Source organism: Hyaena hyaena, unplaced genomic scaffold (assembly GCF_003009895.1).
Source record: "Hyaena hyaena isolate Hyena2069 unplaced genomic scaffold, ASM300989v1 scaffold_6, whole genome shotgun sequence".
In the NCBI taxonomy this organism is placed as follows: domain Eukaryota; kingdom Metazoa; phylum Chordata; class Mammalia; order Carnivora; family Hyaenidae; genus Hyaena; species Hyaena hyaena.
Window position 1 is genome coordinate 7,851,368 of NW_024080638.1, and position 21,752 is coordinate 7,873,119.

The 21,752-nt window shown below is 52.8% G+C and overlaps 1 protein-coding gene across 1 annotated transcript in view; it reads left to right on the top strand.

Moving 5' to 3' along the window:
- Positions 1-21,752, top strand: part of ZNF618 (zinc finger protein 618) — a 176,513-nt gene that overhangs the window by 98,733 nt on the left and 56,028 nt on the right. The window contains exons 2-3 of the mRNA XM_039240484.1: positions 2,243-2,286; positions 20,612-20,871. Of these exons, the coding sequence (XP_039096415.1) occupies positions 2,243-2,286; positions 20,612-20,871 (304 nt within the window). The remainder of the gene's footprint in view (positions 1-2,242; positions 2,287-20,611; positions 20,872-21,752) is intronic.

The window sequence follows — 21,752 nt, forward strand, 5'->3', positions numbered from 1 at the left end:
GTGGGAAACAAAACTGACAGTTGCTGTTGGTAGCAAGAAACACAAGTATCACAAACGTATTAAAAGCGAAACGTAGGGGGATGATAAGGTGTGCCAGAGGCAGAATCTTTTCTCTCTCCTGGTGTTACTGTCCACATGTGGTCAACTCTGGGTGAAATGGGGAAGGAAAAGGACCAAAAAAAAAAAAAAAAAAAAGACGACACGAAAATATGTATGAAATGCTAGAAATACATGGCCCACAGTTGAGTCTGAAAGATGAGATCGTTTGGGATTTTATAATTTCTTAAAGCCCCCTGGGGCAGAATTTCCACCCCTAACCGCTTCTGCATCTTAGGATATGAAGATTAAAACAAGTTCTTCCCCATTCACTTTCCATAGAAGTTTTGAGGAATGCAAGATGTCAGAAAGAGGCTGTAATTGATCCCGTGTTTTGCTCCCAGTGAAATGACATGCAAACCTCTTTTCCGCTTTCTTGTTTCTTCCACTGAAATAATACACCAGCATCCCATTAATTTCTCCCTCACAGGCCTCACGTTTTTCTACCTCTTTATTTGTCCTTCATTTTTGCATTTACCCGGTCGGGGCGGTGGGGGCTGTGTGGGTTTACTTCTTTTCCCGATTAGCTCTTCTGAATGTTGGCGGGAGATAAAATATTCCAGAGCTGAGCAAAGTGGGCACTTTGGTCTGGAGTGACCCAGACCTAGGCCTCTAGCTGTGGGGTGTTGGATAGTGACTTCTTGGACTCTCGTTGCATCACTCGTAAAATGGGGACATTGTGTATGTTGAGGGACCCATCGGGAAGACTGGATAAGAAGCACTAAATGTGCAGACACTGGAGCCTGATGGGAAGTTAGCTGGGGGAGTGAGTCTGGACACCCCTGGGGGCCGGGTGGAGGACTGGGCGTAAGGCAAGATGATGGTGGGCACTGTGGAGATGCTGGATGGTAGCGCCAGCTGACTGTGGTCGTGTGGGACTGAGTGACGCACTCACACGCTGAAATCCGGCCGCCTTTGGGTGAAATCCTGGTGTTTTTACATACTGACTGTTGGAATTGCTGTCTGCCATCTGGTTTTGCCTGTTTGCAACTTCTCATAAACACGCTCGTACAAAGGTGGACGCTATTTTGCTTCTTTGAGGTCCCCAATCCTGAAATTCAAAAACCTTGAAAACAGAAAGATATCTTGGAACTGGTGAGGTGGCACAAGTCAACCTGAAGGGAGAAGAGACTGATTCCATCTTCACTGATCCTCTGCAGGGCTGACCGCATGCGTTGCACTATGGAAATATCACCATGTGCTTGAATAGGGGCGTGGGGGTGTCTCCCCAGACCCTGCCAGGAGTGTTTCAAAATACAGAACACATGCGCTGCATGACCTTTCTAAACTTGGAAGGATTCTGAATTTGGAAACACGTGTGTGCCAGAGTTTTGAACCTGCATTATTCTAAGTGTGATTACTATTATTATAAATGCTTTGACAAAGCCAGGGAAATGCATCTTTGACCAGTGCATTCTTTCCATATCTGGAGCCTCCTTCAACCTCTGCATAGGGGTCCCCCCAGTACTGGCCTAGTGGTCAGGACCCCCAGATATTTGTCATTCAGGCTGTATGAGACTTCAGGCAGCTCCCTCCCGGCCCAGGGCCTCAGTCTCTCCATCTGAGCTGGACTTCTATGATTTCTGAAATTTTCATTTGGTCAGTCTTATTTCCCTATCTCCCCCCGACCCCCAAATAAAAAGAGATTAAGAACCAGTACTCTCTTGTCTCTCCCTGCTAGTAGGGTTGGGGGACAGAATATTTTAACATAATAGGATTTTCCCCCTCCGGTCGGTAGGAATAAATCTGCGGCTACTGTTTTATTGGAAATCCCAGATGAAAATAAAAATGGTGCAATTCAATCTCAGATTTAGCTGGTTACTTACTTTTCACTGAGTCCCCAGGGCCCTGTGGTTGCTGGGTTTGTGTTGGCAGTGGGTGCTTCGCTGGATTTAAAGGGCCAAGCAAATTCCGGGGGTGGGAGTAGGTACGGGGGTGTGTGTGGGGGGGGGGTGGCCTGACTCCCTCTTACCACTAGGGGCAGATTCTCCCAACCTGGAAGAATGCAGCTGGGGGGGGTGGTGTGTGTGCGAGCTCTCCCCTCTGTCTGAAGGCTGGTGGTGTCGAGGGGGAGTTTGGTGGGGCAGCAGTGGGTAGAGCCCGTCTCCCCCATGGCTGATGTGGGTGTTCTGGGTTTCTTTTGCAGGCTGACGGAGCCAGTGCAGCTGGAAGGAAAAGCACGGCGAGCAGGTACAGTCCCCGCGCCCCCGCTTGTCCACCTCCCCCTCCCCGTCTCACAGCTGACAGCCACCTCTCTCGGGTCCTTCCCGTCCCCTGAAAGGGGGTGCCTGGTCCAGGCCAGCTCCCTTTGCTGAGAAGTATCCATACTTGCCTGGAGGCTGTACAGTCCCAGGCAGCACCTTCCAGCCTCTCTCTGAGCAGCTGTGAATGGACCAGGGATGACCAGGTTCTGAACTGGCCTTGGGGCGCTCGAGCTGGGGGGAGTTAATGGTGAAGCACGAGACTGGGCAGAAGGACCGGCTCGAGTCCCATCTCGGCTGCCGTGTAGACATACCATCCTAGTCTGGAACTGGTGGCCCAGCCTGACTCCTGAGTCCTGTGCTCCCTGAACTGGCCCCCCCACAGCAGGGGGAGGGAATACTCTGCGTAGCAGGACCAGGGCTGTGTCCTCATCCTTGGAACTGACAGATTGGGGGGGGGGGACGGGGAGTCCCTCAAGGAAAGCTGGGCTGTCGTTCCCAGAGAAGGCGGAAAGAGACACTGGATAGGCCCGCGCCATAGATATCCGCCGCCGGTGGCACAGGCAGGCGCTTGGTACTTGTTAGCACTGCTGCTGCCGTCGCCGTGTCCCCTCAGGGAGGGCAGACTGGAGAAGCCAAATGGCCTTTACTGGGGGACACTGGAGGCGAGAGGAAGGCAGGGGACAGACGAGAGAGGCCCTCCAGGCCACACACACCAGACCCGGCCTGGGCTCAGGATTACCTACTGGAGTTGGGGTCAGAGCACGAATGCCAGGCAGAGGAGTTTTCCCTGATTCCACAACGAGTTCTCTGGAACGTTAAGGGATTTTTGTAGAAAAGAGGATCTGTGGCCCAGTAAATGTGAAGGGCGGTGGGTTCAACAGAGTCAACAGATTTCTTTGCTGTGAGACCTTTCAGTCTTTCACGTGCCCTCGTGCGTGCTGGATGACATCTGAGACAAGAATACCATATTTCTCAAAGTTTTTTTAATTGTGGAACCCTTTTATTTAAAGTTTGGCTCTGGAGCAAGTGTTCCTTGGAACATGCTTTAGGAACTGACGGGGAGCCATTGCTCTGTGAGAAAGAGTCACATGTTTGACCCTGTGGTTTGGGAAGATCACCCCAGCAGCCATTAGCGGGCTGGATTGGAGGCGGCTGGAGTGGAGGCAGAGATACTGGGCCGGGGGTCATCGTGACCCACACCACCCAGCACGGCCTGGCTCCCAGCCGCTTCCCCAGTCTTGTGTGTGTCCGCCTCCCCCTCGTCCAGTCTGTTTTTGCTACCCTGACCTTCTCTCAGTTTTTCTTCTACCCCTCAAACCAGGGGTCGACCGGCTATACCTGTAAAGGGCAAGATATTAAATGTTTTACACTTTCAAGGCCGTAGGTCTCTCTAGCAACTTCTCTGCCCATCAGTGCCTGTGAACACACCATAGATAATGCATAAATACCCAGTCTGCGGTTTGCCAACCCCTGGCCTCAACTGACTCTTGCCTGAGAGCCTTTTCAGCTGCTGTTCCCTTTGGCCGTAATGTACTTTCCTCTGATCTTCCTTCACATCTCGACTCCATCCTCCCCTTGGAGAAACTTTCCCTGCACTTCTCCTTCACGGGCCTGCGGCCTGTGTCCCTCATCAGCTGTTCATGCTGTTTATTTACCCCACGCATTTGTGTAATTTTCTTTGCCTCTTCCCTTGGGGTATCAGATCCATAGGCAGAACCCCTAGCAGGCGCTCAGTGTTTGTGGGACGGGTACCCCGAACGTGACGGGAGAAGTGGGGATGACGTCAACGCAGGGGCTGGACCGCCAGGCTCAGGCCTGTGAACGCTGGCGGTGACGCATGTGGCCAGGAGCTGCCACACACCTTGTCCTGGGCGCCTGGTCATGGGGTTTCGTGTAAGCGCAGTACAGGGGGCAGTGGCAGCCCCTAGACAGGGGTTGCTGGGCATGCTTCCCAGATTGGAACGTCACGACTGGAAGGGGCCTCGGAGCTTGCCCAGTCCCAGCCTCTCGTCGGACACTTGGGGAGGGACGGCCCTGCTCTGGGTCATGTGATGGGCAAGTGGCTGTGTCAGGCCTCGAACCTGCCAAAGCAGGGTGCTTTCTCCACTCAGCAGTGCTGTGCTCGGGTGAGGGTGTGGCCAGCCTCTCCTGCCATCCCCCAGGTTCACTGAGCAGCTGCTGTGTTAGGCCTGGTGCTACGTGTTGGGACTCGGAAGGATTCGATGCTAACGTAGTCCTCTGGCAGACACTGGGTGTCCCTTGGGTCTGCAGGGGGACAGAGGACAGGCCTCCACTTGTTTCTCAGGACTGTGACACGGGCACAGAGTCCCGGGTTCGATTCTAGGCGCCTGCCCAGGGTGGGGCGGGGAAGGCGGGGGGATGGCCATGTCTGCCCTGCCTCTCTAGCCCTGGCTCGTACATACTCAGGACAGAGCCCCGTGTTACCGCCATGGTGCCAGGCTATGCGCCCTGAAGGGCCAGCTCAGAAAGAAGAAATTTCTAGTAATAACAGTTACCATTCATCCTGCACTTCTGTGTCAGGCTCTGAGCTAAGTGATTTACATATGTTAGTTTAATGTTAACTTGTGTGATCTCTGGAATAGCCCTATAAAGGAGGTGTTCATTCTAGTCCCACTTTACAGATGAAGAAGCTGAGGCACAGAGAGCTTAACGGGCCTGAGGCTGCCCAGCTGGACGTGAGCAAGAGCCAGGCTGCCTGCCCGGGTCTCACGTCTCTGACATGTACACGTGACCTCTGTGACCTCCCGCCCCTCAGGACGGAGAGGCCAGCTGTTGGTGTTAGAGGAGTTAGGGGTTAGAGGTGGCAGGGGTTGGGGGCTGTGCCGACAGCTAGGCCTTGTCGAGAAGGCAGGGACTTTGAAGGAGCTCAGCCAGTGAGTTTATATTGATTTTATAATGAAAGCTAATAGAGCATCTTTGAGAGACCCAAACAGTCTTGTTGGGTAGTGACCCAGCATTCAGTCTGAGAAGCAGATTATGCATCAAACATCAGGAGAACGCTCATGCAGGCCTTAGCAGAGGCCACTTGCAAATTTGACCCTGGCGTTGGGTTAGATTGGCCTGGTGGGGTTTAGACATGGCAGCGCCTTGCAGAGCATAAGATGTGTTTAGTCCCTGTTTCAGATGGAGAAGCAAAGGCCCAAGGCTTCCCGAAGTTAGAGTTAGGCTATGCAGCCCTGGCCAGAATGACCTTGAAGGACCCCCAGTCCTCTGATATGGGCCTCCACGCCCAGCTCCCAGCCATGCTACGGCTCATTCAGCTATAACGCCAGGGTCTGCTTTCTTCCCAGCACCCATCTGTTGGCCCAGAACACTTAATTTTGTTACTTCTCCAGAGGGCCTCTGGCTAAACCCCAAAACCAACAGCATGGACTGCTAAGGAATTAGTGTTAAATTGAGGGAGACAAGGAGAGGTGGTGTTTCTGATCCCAAGAAACAGCCGAATGTGGTTTGGTTTACTTCTCTGTAACCCAACCTGGGTCGATTTTACGGGACCAGTGATCCCTGTACTTGAGGTCACTGCTGACTTGGTGTGCAGGTTACAGACCACGTAGCCCGACTGCAGCCAGACCTCACTTATTCTACGAGGTGTGGGGGCTGTAGAGCCTTAACTGTGGAAAATTCTAAAGGAAATGCAGTTTTTGTAACCAAATAAATGTAGCTACGGGCTTGCTATGATGAAGAATTATACCTTTTTTGCCAGTTGAAGGTTTTTAGAGCTGATCAGGCTTTATAGATAATCTAGAGTAACTGTCTCATTTTGGAGACAGGGATAGAAGAGGTTAAGGGACTCATTGGTTTGCTGTGTGGACCAATTGCCTAACAAGCAGTCAGGATCATGTAGATAGAGATTTGGTTGGGGTTGGGGGTTGTGAGACCAAATCTCATCCATTCATTCCACAAATATTTAGCACTTGCTAAGGGCTGGGATCCGATCTGGGTGCTGGAAATACAGCGGTGAACAGAATAGCAATCCCTGGCCTTGTGTAGCTTGTGTTCTAGTGAGAGTGGAGAAGATGTAATCAATATGTAAAGTGTATGGTACGTCATAGGATAAACAGTGATGTGGGGGGTGAGAGAGAAGCAGGGCGGGGGGTTGGGAGAGCCAGAAGGAGTATTGCATCACCTTCTGGTGACATTTGAAAGGATCTGAAGGAAATGGGGGACTGAGCCAAGGAGTCATTGGGGAGAAACACATCCAGGCAGAGAGAACAACAGGTGCAAAGGGCCTGGGGCAGGAGTGCTTATATTGTGTTGGAGCAACCTCAAGGAGACTGATACGGCAGATGGCACTTTGGAGGCTATCATGAGGATGTTGGCCTTTACCCTGTGCGAGGAATGGGAAGCCACTGGAGATCTTGAGCAGAGAGGTGGTATGATATGATTTGGTTTTAAAGGGATCATTCTGTCTGTCAGGAGGTGAATAAACAGCAAGAGTCAGGGTTAAAGAGGTGTTGCCAGGGGTTCAGGACAAGCAGGACCTTAGAAGGAGGCTTGGAAGGGAGTTTCCGGAAGGCCATATCTTTTCAGGCCTGAGGAAGCCAGTTCAGCAAAGCATTCTGTGAGTTCTGCATCCAGATCATGCACGCTTCTCCACGGCTGGCCTGCCTGATCTCTTCTCTCCTCCTCTCTAGCCCCGCTGAGGGCCAAGCAGCTCGTTAGCACGGTGCTGAGGAGCCCGGGCTGCCCGGGTTCGGGTCCTGGGGCTACCCACTGCCTGGTTGTGTGACCTTGGGCTCGTTCCATAATCTCAGTTTCCTCATCTGGAAAATGGGAATTATATTCGACCTTCCCTCATAGTGTCATCAGTGAGAATTAAGCGTAGTAATAAGAATAGTGATACGCATACCTCTTGCACAACGCCTGGCCCGTAGTAGGTGTTCAGGAAACGTTTATTTTCTTTACCACCATGCTGGATTCCCTTCCTAGGAGGAGATAACCGTAGGACGGTGATTGATTTCTTGTTGAGTCTGGACCCTAGAGAGAGGACTGGAGTCCGGAACGACGTTGGGGCTGGAGCTCCGCTTTGTCAAGGGCCGACCCCCATCCAGTTATGTGTTCTGAGAGCCACGCACAGATGTCACTTGGTCCTTCCTGTGCTCCCTCTGAGGTAGTGATACTGTCCCTCCCCCTCGGAAGGGATTGAGGAATAGGCTTGTCCAAGGTCACACACGTTGTAAAACAGCTTTGGATGCAGCTGAGTCTTGGTCCTTCGAACCAAGGTTTCTTGTTGTTGGACCATTACTTAATCTGATCACCACGTGTGTGCAGCTGCATAATTATTACTATTTGTTTTTAAAGAATACATTCTTGTTTAGCATTTTGGTTTTCAACAGTAAAATAAAAGTAGCCCTGAACAAATTATAACTTCATTAGCACATAAACTCGGCAGTAGCAATAGGCCCTGATGGTAGTCCCTGGCCAGTGTGGTGTTAGCAGAACGGATTAGTGGAGCGCCCTGGGTAGATTTTAGCCGGGGCACATCTTCATCTTGACTCTAGGCTTATGCTGCAGTTATTGGAGCTCGGATTTGATTTCCAGAAACATGTATCCTCACCATGCCAAACTTGGGGCGAAGTTGGGCCCAAGTATCCTATAATTGCAGGATGACTCGGGTCCCTGCACCCATTCCACGAGGCCAGTGCTTTGATCCGTTAGTTAAACTGAGAGCCTGCAGATTCCCGAACGTTCAGGTGCGTCCTTAGGTTTGTCTTACGCAGACAGCCACAGAAATGCAAATTGACACACATCGAAAGTGGTGAATTGTGTCTGTCACACGGCTGGGGGTGGTCCAGCAGAGGGAGGTGCCTGGGGTCCCTGGGGAGCCTCTGCTCAGTGCACGCACCCAGCACCCAGGACGTGTCTGAACACAGTCCGTAAGTGGCACCCCTCCAGTGGCCCATTCAGGACTTCAGGAGTCCTGCCTCATCCTGAAGAAGCTCAGTATTGAGAAGGGAAACTGGGATCGTCTGTTACGGTCGCTTCTTGACGCCAAGGGCCCTCAATCTGAGAAAACAGCTCCGGAAGTTTCCACAGCCTCGCCGTGTGTCGGGCTCTGCTAACGGAAGAGAAAGAGCCTCGGTGTGTGCGTCCCCAGCTTTCCTTACAAAGCGTGCCACTCCGGAACTCCAGCGTGCTCCAAACTAGCCGCCTTGCCCACCACTGCCGCCTTCGCAGCCTGCGGTGAACTTCGCTGCAGGATGTCCACCTGCCCCTCCTCGTTGCTGCTGCATGGGGGGAGGGGCGGCTATGCCCACCACTTCTTCCCTTTTCATGGGGCTTAAAAATCGCCCCTCTGCATCCATTGAGTACTCCATCCTTGGCCTATGAGCTGATATCTTTCATAGTTTGACCAAACTTCCCACATTTTGTCTGGTAAGGACAGGAGGAAAGAACTCATGTTTATGGGGCCCCACAATGTGCAAGGGGCTGTGCTGGGTGCCTTATGTGCATCTCTGTCCTTAAATCTTCTAAACAACCCTTAGTGGTTTGCGTTAACCTCGCCAGCTTCCATGCGAGGAGAGGGGGTGTAGGCAGGTTAGAGAGCTTGACAACGGCCCAGCGTCTGGCTCATTACCCCCAAACACCTCGGGGAGCCCTGGACCGTGTGAGGGGCCCACTGGTGGGAGGGCAGGAGGACAGCTCCGGGCATCGGCTGTCAGTGTGGGCAGGATGTTGGAGCAGAGGGGCCCTGTTGCGAAGCTGCTTTACCTTTCATATCAAGGAGAAAGTGGCCGGAGGAGCTGGGCATCAGAGAGAAAGAGAGGGAGACAATAGCTAAGTCACAGCCTCAGTAGGAAATCGTACTGGTGGCAGAGGGAGAGCAAATCTCCTCTGTTCTCACGTCAGCCAGCGTGTGGACCAGTGTATGAGCCGTGTCCGTCTTCTTGAGCCGGCTGCTCTCTGGGGGCTGCGTGGGACCTCGCAGGTGCCCCAGGGGGTCTCTGCAGGACAGTGAGTCTCTCCCAGGGGCTCCGCTGCAGCCTCCCCTTCCCCACCTGCCCGTGGAGGGAATTCTGTGTGGGTAAGAATTCCGGAGCCTGCAGTGTCCCCGACAGTTGGGTGAGGAGAAGAAACTCAAAAAATTGATTCTTTTTTTTTTTTTTAATTTTTTAGATGTTTTATTTATTTTTGAGAGAGAGAGAGAGACAGCACAAGCAGGGGAGGGTCAGTAAGAGAGGGTGACACAGAATCAGAAGCAGGCTCCCAGCTCTGAGCTAGTTGTCAGCACGGAGCCTGATGCAGGGCTCGAACCCATGAAGTGAGATCATGACCTGAGCTGAAGTCAGCTGCTTAACTGACTGAGCCACCCAGGCACCCCTGTCAAAAAGGTGATTCTTGAGAGTGTAGTGCACCTGTGCGCACAGACCCGAATTGCACCGCCACAACGCCCCCCATTGGACAGTGAAGGCAGTGTGTCTATTTAAAATGCTGCTAACAGTAATTCTTTTTAATGACCTGGGCCCACCTTCCCGGTGCCGTGGCACCCGTAAAAGAAGTTCCCAGCTGTCCCCGGAGGGCCCTATCCAGCTAAATGTCGGAGTTGGTGACTTGACAGTACTGTTGACAATTCCCGCTTTTCTCCATTTTAGGTTTAAATTAACCAGGGAATTAACTCTTAACATTTAAATCTCACACCGTCTTTCTGAACTGCAGTATTACCCGGCGTCGCGGCTGACTGACAACATACATTGAGGAAAATTAAGTGCCTACGAATTATCTCAAACTAATGATATATTTATGCATTGTAGGCTATTTTGAATTTCTAGACTGTTAAGAGTTGTTTAATAGGTTAATAGTTTTAATCTATTAATCTAATCTTTTCTACTTGACTATTTATTAAAATATATCAGTGATACATGACAAATGGAAGTGCGGATAATTCTGAGGGTTATTAAGACATGGGTGATGTGAGGATTTGAAACGCGGGTGGAATAGTAAACGCACGGGCCTCGTTACCAGGGTTTGTGGAAACTGGGGTTTTGCTGTAGGGTCTCTCTCTTCGTCCTTCCTGGCTGGTGGAAGCTGTAGTCTTCCTGTCCCGTTACAATTCCTGTCCTTGTCACTGAAAACGGGAGGCCCTGTGTCCAGAGGCCAGGTCTGAACAGCAGCCATTTTAGAACACTTCAAGGAGAGTTAGAGGTCAACAGTGAACAGAAAGCCCAAGCCCTTTCCTCGTAGCAGGCATGGAACCCCACATTCCTTAATTTTATCGCATTTCTGTGCTGCTGTTTGGAGCATCTTAGCCTGTGCCCCGGTCTGTCAGGATGCTGAGGATCCAGTAGGAGATGAGGGGATGTACTTCCCGTCTCTTGGAATTTCTGTCCCATCGGCTGTTAATTTGTCCATTCATTCAACAAGAGTTTGGTTGTCACTGTTCTTTTTTTTTTTTTTTTTTAATGTTTTTTATTTATTTCTAGGAGAGAGAAAGACAGCGTGAGCAGGGGAGGGTCAGAGAGAGAGGGAGTCACAGACTGAAGCAGGCTCCAGGCTCTGAGCTGGCAGTCAGCACAGAGCCCGATGCGGGGCTCGAACCCATGAACCGCGAGATCATGACCCAAGCGAAAGTCGGATGCTTAACCGACTAAGCCACCCAGGAGCCCCTGGTTGTCACTGTTCTTAATCGTCTCTCTTCTTTGGAGAAGAGAAACGGACATCGTCCAAGTGATTGAAAGCCCAGGCCTTAGAGTTGGGCAGATCTGGTTGAATCCCATTCTGTCACTAGCCAGCTGTGTGACCGTGAAAAAGTCATCCTGTTTCTCTGATCCTCAGTTTTCTTATCTGAAAGCAAAACTACTGGCCTGTTGGGCATGGTGATGTGCCGGATGTCAGTGGGCTGCTGCCATGGATACAGTGTGTGTGGCCATGCCTGGCACGTCCCAGCCACTCAGTACGCCACGGCTGCCCTTGTCCTCTCTCCCTCCTTATGGTACTGCTGTCACCTCCACCTTCACGCTGGTGTTTCGGCCTCCGGTGATTGTCTGTGTTGTTCAGCAGACATCAGCTAACGTCTTCTGGGGGCTGGGCACGGGGATGCAGCGCGGCCATGGGGTAGAGCCCTTGCCCTTGGAGGTGTCTCTCAAGCACGTGGAAGCAGAGAGCAGATTCAGAGGGGAGCCCTTTAGAAGCAGAGGGGGCATTCTCAGAAACCCCGGGGCTGGGGCTGCAGGCTCCCCGATGGCTGTCAGAGAGTGAGAGCTCTGGCTCTTACTCTGGCTGAGATGTGGATGTGATTGGGCCTGGAGGTGACATGGCCTGGCTTGCTCGAACAGGGTCACTCTGGCTGCTGTGTTGAACATTGACATCGGGGCGTTGGCTGGGGGTAGGAGCAGGAGACTGGCCAGGTGGTTATGGCAGTGGGACAGGAGGCAGGGGAAGGCAGCCAGGACCAGGGGGTGGCCGAGTGCTGGGAAAGAGTAGGTCAGGACACACCTCGAAGGGGGAGTTGACAGGATTTGCTGGTCGATTCATTAGTACGCCATGGGGAGGGAGGGAGGGGGGTTAGTTCCAGACTCTGGGCCCGGCAAGCTGGAGGGCTGGAATTGCTGCTGACTGAAACAGAGCAGTCTGCGGTTATTTGACAGTGGCATCATGGCTTTAGTGGGATGGGAGTCCGAAGGATTGCTGTCTTGACTTGGGGGGAGGTGTGTACAATAGCTCAGTTGGGGCCCATTAAGTAACGGTCCCTTTGGGGCATCCAGGAGGAGGTGTTCAGCAGACAGCTGTGTGTGTGGGTCTGGAGTTCGGGGAGAGGTCCAGGCTGGGGACAGAATTTGGGATCCGTCATTGCATTGCCAATACTTAAAAACATGAATCTAGATGAGACCGCTTTAGGGAGTGAGTGTGGATAAAGAGGGCAGAGGTTCTAGAACTGATCCTTGGGGCGTGTCAGTGTATAAGGGCCAGACTGGTGAAGAGGGATCAGCAGAAGATAGAGGAGGGGCACACGAGGTGAGCATAGAGCCCAAGGCAGCAGAGATCTGGACAGTGGGGAGAGAGAGAGAGCAGAGGACAAGGTCGCTGAGGATGGGAAGGGACCATAAGCTCTAGGAGCATGGAGGTCACAGGGGGCCTTGGGAAGAACAGCCCTGGTGGAAGGGGGGAGGCAAAGCCTCATTGGACTTGGAGGCTTGGCCAAGGAGGGGCCTGTTGACACCTGAATCGGTAATAATTGCTGTTAGGGGCATCTGGGTGGCTCAGTCGGTTAAGCATCCGACTTCAGCTCAGGTCATGATCTCACAGTTGGTGGGTTCGAGCCCTGCGTCAGGCTCTATGCTGACAGCTAGCTCAGAGTCTGGAGCCTGCTTCGGATTCTGTGTCTCCCTCTCTCTCTGACCCTCCCCTACTCACACTGTCTCTCTCAGAAATAAATAAAAAACATTAAAAAAAGAAAAAGAATCATTTGCTGTTAGATCATCGGTAGGTGGGCCCTTGGGTAGCGTCGGAGGACTTTGTCAGTGGTCAGCCTGTGCAGCAGGGTAAATGCTGTCCCCAAAGTAATGGCCGGATGTGCATTAGTTCCTTTAACACCCTGTGCATTTGTGGAGAGTGTGTTTAAGCTCAGCTTGAGGCTACTTAACCCTCATTCCTAATGAGTGGAGTCTTTTAATGAAGTTTTATTCTAGAGGGAGTTAACTAAGTCATTATTTACACACTGATTAGAGACTCCCCCACCACCACCCTTAACATTGTTTCAGGTGGCTAAAGTGGCAGAGTGAAAAGGCAGTAGCCTTTGCTGCCCTGTGCAGGGAGCCCCTTACCCTGCTGGGATCCAGCTCATTCATCTTGCAGATGGGAAAACCGAGTCTGGCAGAGGCAGGACTGATCTCCAGGCTGCCGAGGACCCCCCTTAAGTACTATGACTTGGTAGAGCTTCAAGCATTAGCATTTTTAGTGGAATGATGGAGAAATTATACCTAGAAACGTAGTTAATTATCTGACTCCTGGGCACATGGCATCATCTGAAATTCTTCCTCCAGCATGGCCAGAAACGGCGTGGTCCTTGGGCCCCCAGTCCACTGGGGAGTTGTTGGGTCGCGTTGTTTTAGGCTGTAGGGTTTCGTGGGAACAGCGCCAGGATGGGAGTCAGAAAAGTTGATTTTGGTCACTGGAAACTGTGTGACCTTGGCCATGCCCTTCGTTCACAGTTTGATTGGGTTCCTGCGGTGCGCGGGGCCACGGTGCCAGGACTGGACTGCGGACATGAAGCAGGCAGAGCCTTCCTCTGTGTTTCAGTGTCTGCATCTGGCTGGGCTCTTGTGAATGCCAGATGGGATAGGGTGGGTCCAAGCACTCGAGAGCCATCTGGTAAAACCCAGAGGAAGAGATTTGTTCTTGAAACTTTCAGGCAGGCTCTGCGGGCACGTCAGACTGGCCACACGCCGTGCTGGGGATGAGGAAGAACGAAGCAAAAGAAAACTTGGGGGGGGGGGGCAGCAGCTTGCAGACATAACCGCTGTGGAGCGGGTTCCTCGATTAGTCTGACACAGGGGATTCGTTTCCTGTGGCTGTTGTAACACGTCCCCGCAGGCTGGGGTGCTTGGCGCAGAAGCTTGTTCTCTCACCCTTTCGGAGGCTCCAGGGGACAGTCTGTTCTTTGCCTCTTCCAGCTTCTCATGTCATAGCGCTCCTTGACCTGTGGCTGCCTTTCTCCAGTCCCTGCCACTGTGGTCATGTTGCCTTCTCCTCTTGCCTGCACTGTCCCCTCTTGTGCCTGTCATTTCCCCTGTGTGTCTCTTATAAGGACATCGGTCCTTGCGTTTAGGGTCCACCTAAGGTAATGCACCATGATCCCTTCTTAAAGTCCTAAAATTAAATACATCAATCTGCAAAGAGGCTTTTTCCAAGTAAGGTCACATCCATAGATTCTGGGGATTAAGATGTGGGCATATCTTAGGTGAGGGGGGGGTGCACACCATTTACCCCACTATAGAGAGAAAGAAGCCTACATATATGTAGTACATCAGGCTAAAATCAAAGAGACAGTTGGGGTCTTGGAGCCCCACTCAACACCACCCTTTTCATTCAGGCCTCCTGGGTGCTTCTGGACCACTGCTGTGGAACCCCTAAGGCTCCAAGGAACACGCGTTGAGAACCATTGCCTTCATGAGGGGTCAGTGCTCTTAGGGGACTGCTAGGGGCAAGGGCCTGCTTGGTCTGGCTTCTCTCTGGGCATTCCGGCATGAGCAGTAACCAGTGACCACGGACGGCATGTACTCACCGAGAAATATCCTTTTAGTGCCTGACTTTAGATTTTATGTTGAAGTGTGACTCAGGTTAAATATAAAATTCATAGCATATCTTGAGCAACTATTTTGTAGTTATCTATATATAAATCTATTTTACAGCGACACAAATAGAATAGATTATGGAGTGTCAGCATGTAGATAGATTCCGAGTGCTTTTTCACTAATATACCTAATGATTCGTGCTGAGAATATCCAAGGGCTCCACTGTACACTTAAATGGATATAATTAAAATAATGAGCTCTATTTTAAAAAATGATATATGAAAAAAAAATTTTCTTAAAGAAGTTAGAAGATGCTACACCAGTAATTCAAAGTGATATAAGTACCTCAGTGATTCCATTGTTATCAGGACACCTAATTAAATGCAAAGCACCCACGAAAAGCAACATTTGGGCTTGTAAATCTAAAGCATGAAGCCAGGAGAAGTTGCCAGTGTCCTTGGTACTGCCAAGGCTCGGGGATGTCCCATCTAAGGGAGCGCCTTTCGGGGGACAGGAGGCTTATGTAACTTGCAATAGAAGTCTCCTGCGTGGGCGCAGATGGGCGTTGAGAAAGGGGGTCTGACTCCACTTCGAGCAAGCAGGGAAAGCTTCCCGGGGGTGAGGATGTCCTCATGAATCGATGATGTCATCACAGTGGCAGGTGCCATCCATGGAAATCCACTCTGCCCCAGTTCCCTGGCTCATCTCCCGTCCCCCACGCTGGCAAGGATCACGGTCCCTTTCTAATAGACAAGGAAACTGAGGTTCAGAGGGGGAGCCCAGCCCAGGGTCGCAGGGCGTGTGAATGCTCAACCTGTCTGATTCTAACGACTCCTCCCTCCCACCAGGACGTCCTGATGCTGGCGGGGGTCCCTGACAGCAGGAAAGGGCATTACCATCTGTTCAGGTGGGTGGGCAAGTGCTCTTAGACCTCAGGCTGAGCTTCTGGATGTCAGCAATGAGGAAAGGGGGTGGAGGGTATTTCAGGGGGAGGGTCTGTTCTGTTTTCTTCCCTCCCTGTGACCTCAGTTGCAGGGAGCACAGGCAGGTTGAACTCTTCGCCTTCAGTGGGCCTCTTTACTGTCCTGGGGAGCACATCTGTGCTGTGCTTGAGGCTCAACCCTTTGTGCAGTCAGGTTCAAGGCCAGCCAGGGCCAAGCCAGAGTGAGTGGTCAACTACCAGGCTGCCTAGCGGCCCCCCTGAGACCCATGTGCTGTGCTCTTGCCGGGCTGGCATTCAGGCTCAGATCAGGCAGGGTCCCCGGGTTCCGCGCCTGTGCCCAGCGAGCCTCAGGACGGGCAGGCCTGGTGGTTAGTGTCCATGAGGTGTCTGTCAGGGAGCAGTGGTTTCAGCAGCTCCACCACCGGTTCCGCGGGCTTGGTCACCTCTGCTGTGTGAGTCACTCCAGATGAGGCCCTGGGTTTACATTTTGATGGTTGATCTTCACAAGACCTTTTAGGCAGATACGGGGCTCCCCACTTCACTGATGAGGATACGGGCTCAGAGAGAGTCCGGGGCTCACTCGGGGTCACCAGCTGGGATGTGACAGTGATGGGGTTTAAACCCTCCATGGCTCCTGCGCGTCTGTGCCGTGCAAGGCCCGTCCCTCATGTCATCTGCATACTTCCCTCCCCCGCACCCCCCAGAAGACCATAGATATGTGTAGGACATCTCCCCTGGGGCCACCGGTTAGGGTCCCTCGCAGACATTGCCTTGTCTCTGCGTCACAGCACTGTGAGGCCGGTGCTGTGTTTATCCCCATTGTATGGGTGTGAAGACCGAGGCTTAGGGGCTTGGAGTCACTTGCACAAGAGCCCACAGCTTGGGAGGGGTGGTTCTGAGATTGGCCATGGGACCATCAAACTCCAGAACTTACTTCCCCTCTCAGTTCACCACACAGCATCCCTGCCAGGCTGTGTGCCTACCTCTCTGCTCTGGTGCCCAGCCCCAGGGAGACCTCCACTCCTGGGACGTCCCCTTCTGTTGCCGCTGGCTGCAGATTGTCCTCCCTCCCTGAAGCCGCAGCTCCTCCCCGGTAACTTCTTAGACCTGTGGCTCCCATGGCTCCTGGGGCCTCACTGAGCTAAGAGGTTTTTGTGTCCTGTGATGACTTTTTTTTGTAGCATTTCTTCATTTTTGAAAGACAGAGACAGAGCACAAGCAGGGGAGGGGCAGAGAGAGAAGGAGACATAGGATCTGAAGCAGGCTCCAGGCTCTGAGCTGTCAGCACAGAGCCCGACACGGGGCTTGAACCCACAAACTGTGAGATCATGACCTGAGCCAAAGTCGGATGCTTAACCGACTGAGCCACCCAGGTGCACCTGTCCTGTGATGACTGTTAAGCACAGCAGGGAGTGGGTAGGCTTATCCCTTCCCAGTAAGTGCTGGTCCTCAGCAAGAGGGCTCTAGTTCAAGATATCCCCCTTGGAGGAAGCAGCAGCCAGAAAAGTCAGGCAGTCTGCCTTCCTCTAGTGCAGCCACTAGCACCTCGGTTTGGAATGTTCTAGATGCAGAAGGTCAAAGAGTGGGTGATGTGGGAGCTGCCACAGAGGCATATGGACAGGCTTCCCTGTGTAGGTTTCTCCCCAGGTCTCAGTGCACCATGGCTAAGAACCAGAACCAGATGTAGATGCCTACCTCTGATTTTGTTTTCGTGTCTTACCACCCATGTGACCTTGACCAAGGCACTTCTCTCAGTGCCTCTGTTTCCTCATCTGTAAAGCAGAGATACTCCCAGGACTTCCTCACCGTTTGTTAACTGAAATGAAAAGAGCCCATATATTAGAACAGTCCTGCCACATAGGAAACAACTTCAGTGTTTCTTCAGTAAGTAAAAGAAATGAACACTGGGGCAATTGAACCATCCTGATTTATGTTTCCTGCTGTGGAGAAGGGCAGGAGCTCAGATAGTGTTGGGTGGCCCTGACGTGGCAGGCATTGGGAGGAGGTGTCACTGGGCCCACTGAGTGCCAAGGATGCCATAACAGTTCACCATTATTAAGAACAATAATGATGACCACGGCCTGATAGCTGTTACAGGCCAGCCACTGTGTTCAGTGTTTTGTTAGTCGATTGAAATCTGCCTGGCAATCCTGTTAGCTCCATTTTGCAGAGGGGAAAATTGGGGCTCAGAGGTTAGGCTGCTGGCTCAAGTCACACAGCAAGGAGGTGCCTGACCGGACAGCCCTGGCTCCTGGCTGGTTCCCACCAAGCCTACCTTTTCTTAAGACATTTTTTCTAAAGTTTATTTATTTTTGAGAGAGAGAGAGACAGAGAGTGAGTAGGAAAGGGGCAGAGAGAGAGAGAGAGAGAGAGAGAGAGAGAGAGAATCCCAAGCAGGTTCTGTGCCCTCAGGGCAGAGCCTGACGCTGGGCTTGAACATAGACCGTGAGATCATGAACAGAAATCAAGGGTCAGACGCCCAGCTGACTGAGCCCCCCAGGCACGCTCAGCCTCCCCTTTCACTCGGGATCGCTCTGAGCCCTGGGCAGTATCCGCTTGAGCTGCCACTACAGAAGACACAGACTAGGTGGCTTAGACAACAGAAGTGTATTGTCACACGGTCCCGAAGAGTGGAGCACTGAGGTCACAGTGTCAGCACTGCTGGGCTCTGGAGAGAACCCTCTTCCTGGCCTGCAAACAAGCCACCTTCTCTCGGTGTCCTCACGCGGCAGGGAGACTGTGAGAGATTTCTCTTCCTGTTCTGTCCGATTAGGGCCCCGCTTTATGACCTTATTTAACCTTAATTATCTCTTAAAGACCCTGTCTCCAGCCGTGGTTGTGTTGAGGATTAAGATTTCACCATATAGGGGCGCCTGGGTGGCTCAGTCGGTTGAGCGTCCGACTTCAGCTCAGGTCATGATCTCATGGTTCATGGGTTCAAGCCCCGCATTGGGCTCTGCGCTGACAGCTCAGAGCCTGGACCTTGCTTCAGACTCTGTCTCTCTCTCTCTCTCTCTCTCTCTCTCTCTCTGCCCTTCCCCTGCTCTCTGTCTTTCAAGAGTAAATAAACAAAACAGATTTCACCATACCAATTGGGCAGGTGGTGGACACAGTTCAGTCCATGCTGGCATCTCCCCAGTGGCCTTTTCCTGTCCCCTCATTAGCTGGGACCCTCCTCCTCTCTGTGCTTAGTTGCCAGCCTGAGAGAAAGTTCAGAGCTGGGAGGGACAGTGAATATGATAAACACTTATGCTCTGTGGCAGATGGAGCTGCTGGAGCCCAGAAAGAGAAAGATCTTGTCCAGAGCCACACAGCAAGCCTGCTGCAGATCCAGGGCTAGAACCTGGGTCCCTGCCTCCCAGCCTGGCACTCCCACAAAGCTGCAGTTGGCATGCTGGTGGGCTTGCCTGAGCGGGCTTCAAGTCTGGGCCTTCAGGTTCAGTCCAGAAGCTTCACTGAAGCAGCAGACGGGGCCGGATGTGACAGGGTGGCATCCCCGGGCCAGCACGTGACGTGATCTCCCGATGTGCGCACGCCTCGGCCTCCGTAGCTCAGAGGTGGGAGTGATAGCCATTGTCCCCCTGCCGGAAGGATCTCCCTCATGATAACACGAAACTCACACTGAACCGTCCCATTCAAGAGATGTCAGGGCGCCTGGGGGGCTCCGTCGGTTGAGCATCCGATTTCGGCTCAGGTCATGATCTCGTGGTTCATGGGTTCAGGTTCATGATCTCGCCCGTGTCGGGCTCTGTGCTGACAGCTCAGAACCTGGAGCCTGCTTCACGTTCTGTGTCTCCCTCTCTCTGTGCCTCTTCCCCATTCATGCTCTGTCTGTCTTTCAAATAACATAGAAAAAGAGAGAGATGTCAAGACTTCATGTGTTGGCCTGCCACCAGTCTTGTGTGGCCCTGAGTAAGTCCCAGCTCTGCTCTGGGCCACAGTGTGCCCGCCATAAAGGAGGTTACGCCCTGCCCACCTCAGTATCGAGCTCATTTGCTTGAGGATGTTTTCTGGTATTTGAAGAACCACCCGGAAGCCAGAGTGGTGGGGTCAGAGTGAGGCTTTCGGCTCGTAGTGTCCCGTCGGTGAGATGGGAACAGGGAGGGCCTTGGATGAAACCTGTAGCCCTTCAGCCCTCTGCGCAGGAGGGAAGGGAGCAGTACGGGGCTTTCTACACATGAAGCCACTTAAACCCTTGCTGCTCAAAGTGCAGATTGAAGACCTGCAGCACCGGCCTTGCTGCGCTTGTTAGGAAAGCAGAGCCTCAGGGTGCCTGGGTGGCACGGTCGGTTATGACTCAAGTCATGACTCACGGTTTGTGAGATCGAGCCCCGTGTCGGGTTGTGTGCTGTCAGCTGGGAGCCTGCTTGGGCTTCTCTTCTCTCCCTCTTCTCTCTGTCCCTCGTCTGCTCATGCTCACTCTCATTCTCTCTTTCTCAAAACATTACAAAAAAGAAAGAGAGAAAAGTAGAGTTTCAGGCTAAACCCCAGACCTGCTGAACCAGAATCTGCATTTTACCAAGATTCCCAGCTGATTTATGTGCGTATTGAACTTGGAGAAGAACTGATTTCAACCACCCGTCTCTGCCCTTGTAGGTCTTCTGCCCCTCCAGTTACGGGAGTTATGGGACACATTCAGACCTCCTAAGATCTGTGAAATGGGTGGCGTTGGAGCCATATTAGCCCAATGATTTTCTTTTTTTTTCTTTTTTTAATATTTATTTATTTTTAAGAGAGAGAAAAGCAGGGAGGGGCAGAGAGAGAGGAAGACCAGAATCCAAAGCAGGCTCCAGGCTCTGAGTTTTCAGCACAGAGCCCAATGTGGAGCTTGAACTCAAAAACTGTGAGATCATGACCTGAGCCCAAGTTGGCCACTTAACCGATTGAGCCACCCAGGCACCCCAAGCCCAATGGTTTCCAAGTGGTGTTCTTTGGAGCCCCCAGGGTTCCCTGAAGGACCCATAGGGACAGCCATGGTCATTGGCTGCTTCAAGGTGAGAGTCACGGAGAAGTCAGTCTGTTGCCTAACACTGTGCAGCCCCCTGGGCTGGTGGGCTCCCAGACAGGTCTAGGAGCTGGCATGGGGTTCACTCTGAGCAGGCTCTCTTCTTTCCCAGGGAGCGCTTGAAGCGCAGCCAGAAGAGCACCAAGGTGGAGGGGCCAGAGCCTGCACCGGCTGAGGCCTCACTGAGTGCCGAGCAGGGAACGATGACCGAGGTGAAGGTGAAGACGGAGTTACCTGATGACTACATCCAGGAGGTGATCTGGCAGGGGGAGGCCAAGGAGGAGAAGAAGGTGGTCAGCAAGGACGGGGCAGGTGACGTGCCCGCCGAGATCTGCGTGGTGATTGGTGGCGTCCGCAACCAGCAGACCCTCGGTGAGTGCCTGTCCGTGAGGGTCAGGGCCGGGACCGGGGCATGGGGTGAGAGTCCCCCTGCTTGTCCCGAGCTGGGGGAGCCTGAGGTGGCTCCGCTTTGCCCCCAGGGAAGAACCTCAGCTCCTTAGACTTGCCTTCGCTAGGACACTAGTAGTCTGGACCTCTTCTTCCCCTTCCTGACGTGCCAGAGCCCGGGCCATGCCTCAAGACTTGGTCAGGTGCCTGGAACTTCCTGCAGGTGTGACGAACCCCTCATAGCGTGGGGCTCCGGGCCCCAGGTGGGCCCAGCACTGCCATGTCACTCATTAACCTAAACGCCTGTCTGCGTTTCTTCCTCCTGCGAGCGGCTCCCAGGCACGTCCTGCTGGGAACAGGCACCCCGTCGGGACCGGGTTGGTGACAGACTGGCACCTTCGCCTCCCTGTTCTGATCGGGGTCAAGCTCAGACTTGCTCTGTGGAAACAGGCTTCTTAGAAATGCTCTCTCCCCCCTCACTTTCCAGCGGGAGTCAGGGGGTTCCCCTCAGGGGCTGCCCACCCCCATGCGGGGCTCATAAACCCAGATGCCCGCAAGGCCTCCCCCAAAACACATGCAGGGGGGCTCGGTCCTCTGCTGCTGCAGGAACCGGGTGGGAGATGGGCTCGGTGTGGACGTGCCACATGCCAGACGTGAGAAATCAGATGTGAACGCTTTTGGCCTCAAATGTTGGCAACTAATTTGCCTTTTGGAAATCTGCCGAGCAAAACCTGTCTGGGGCTCAGAGCCGCTCCATGGCCACAGGTTTGCAAACCCTGGTCTGTGAAGTCCGCGTACCTCGCCTTGCCGTGGAGGATGCCCGTGCCCCCACCCCCCCGCCCCCGCCGCCTGTCCTTCCCGGTCCA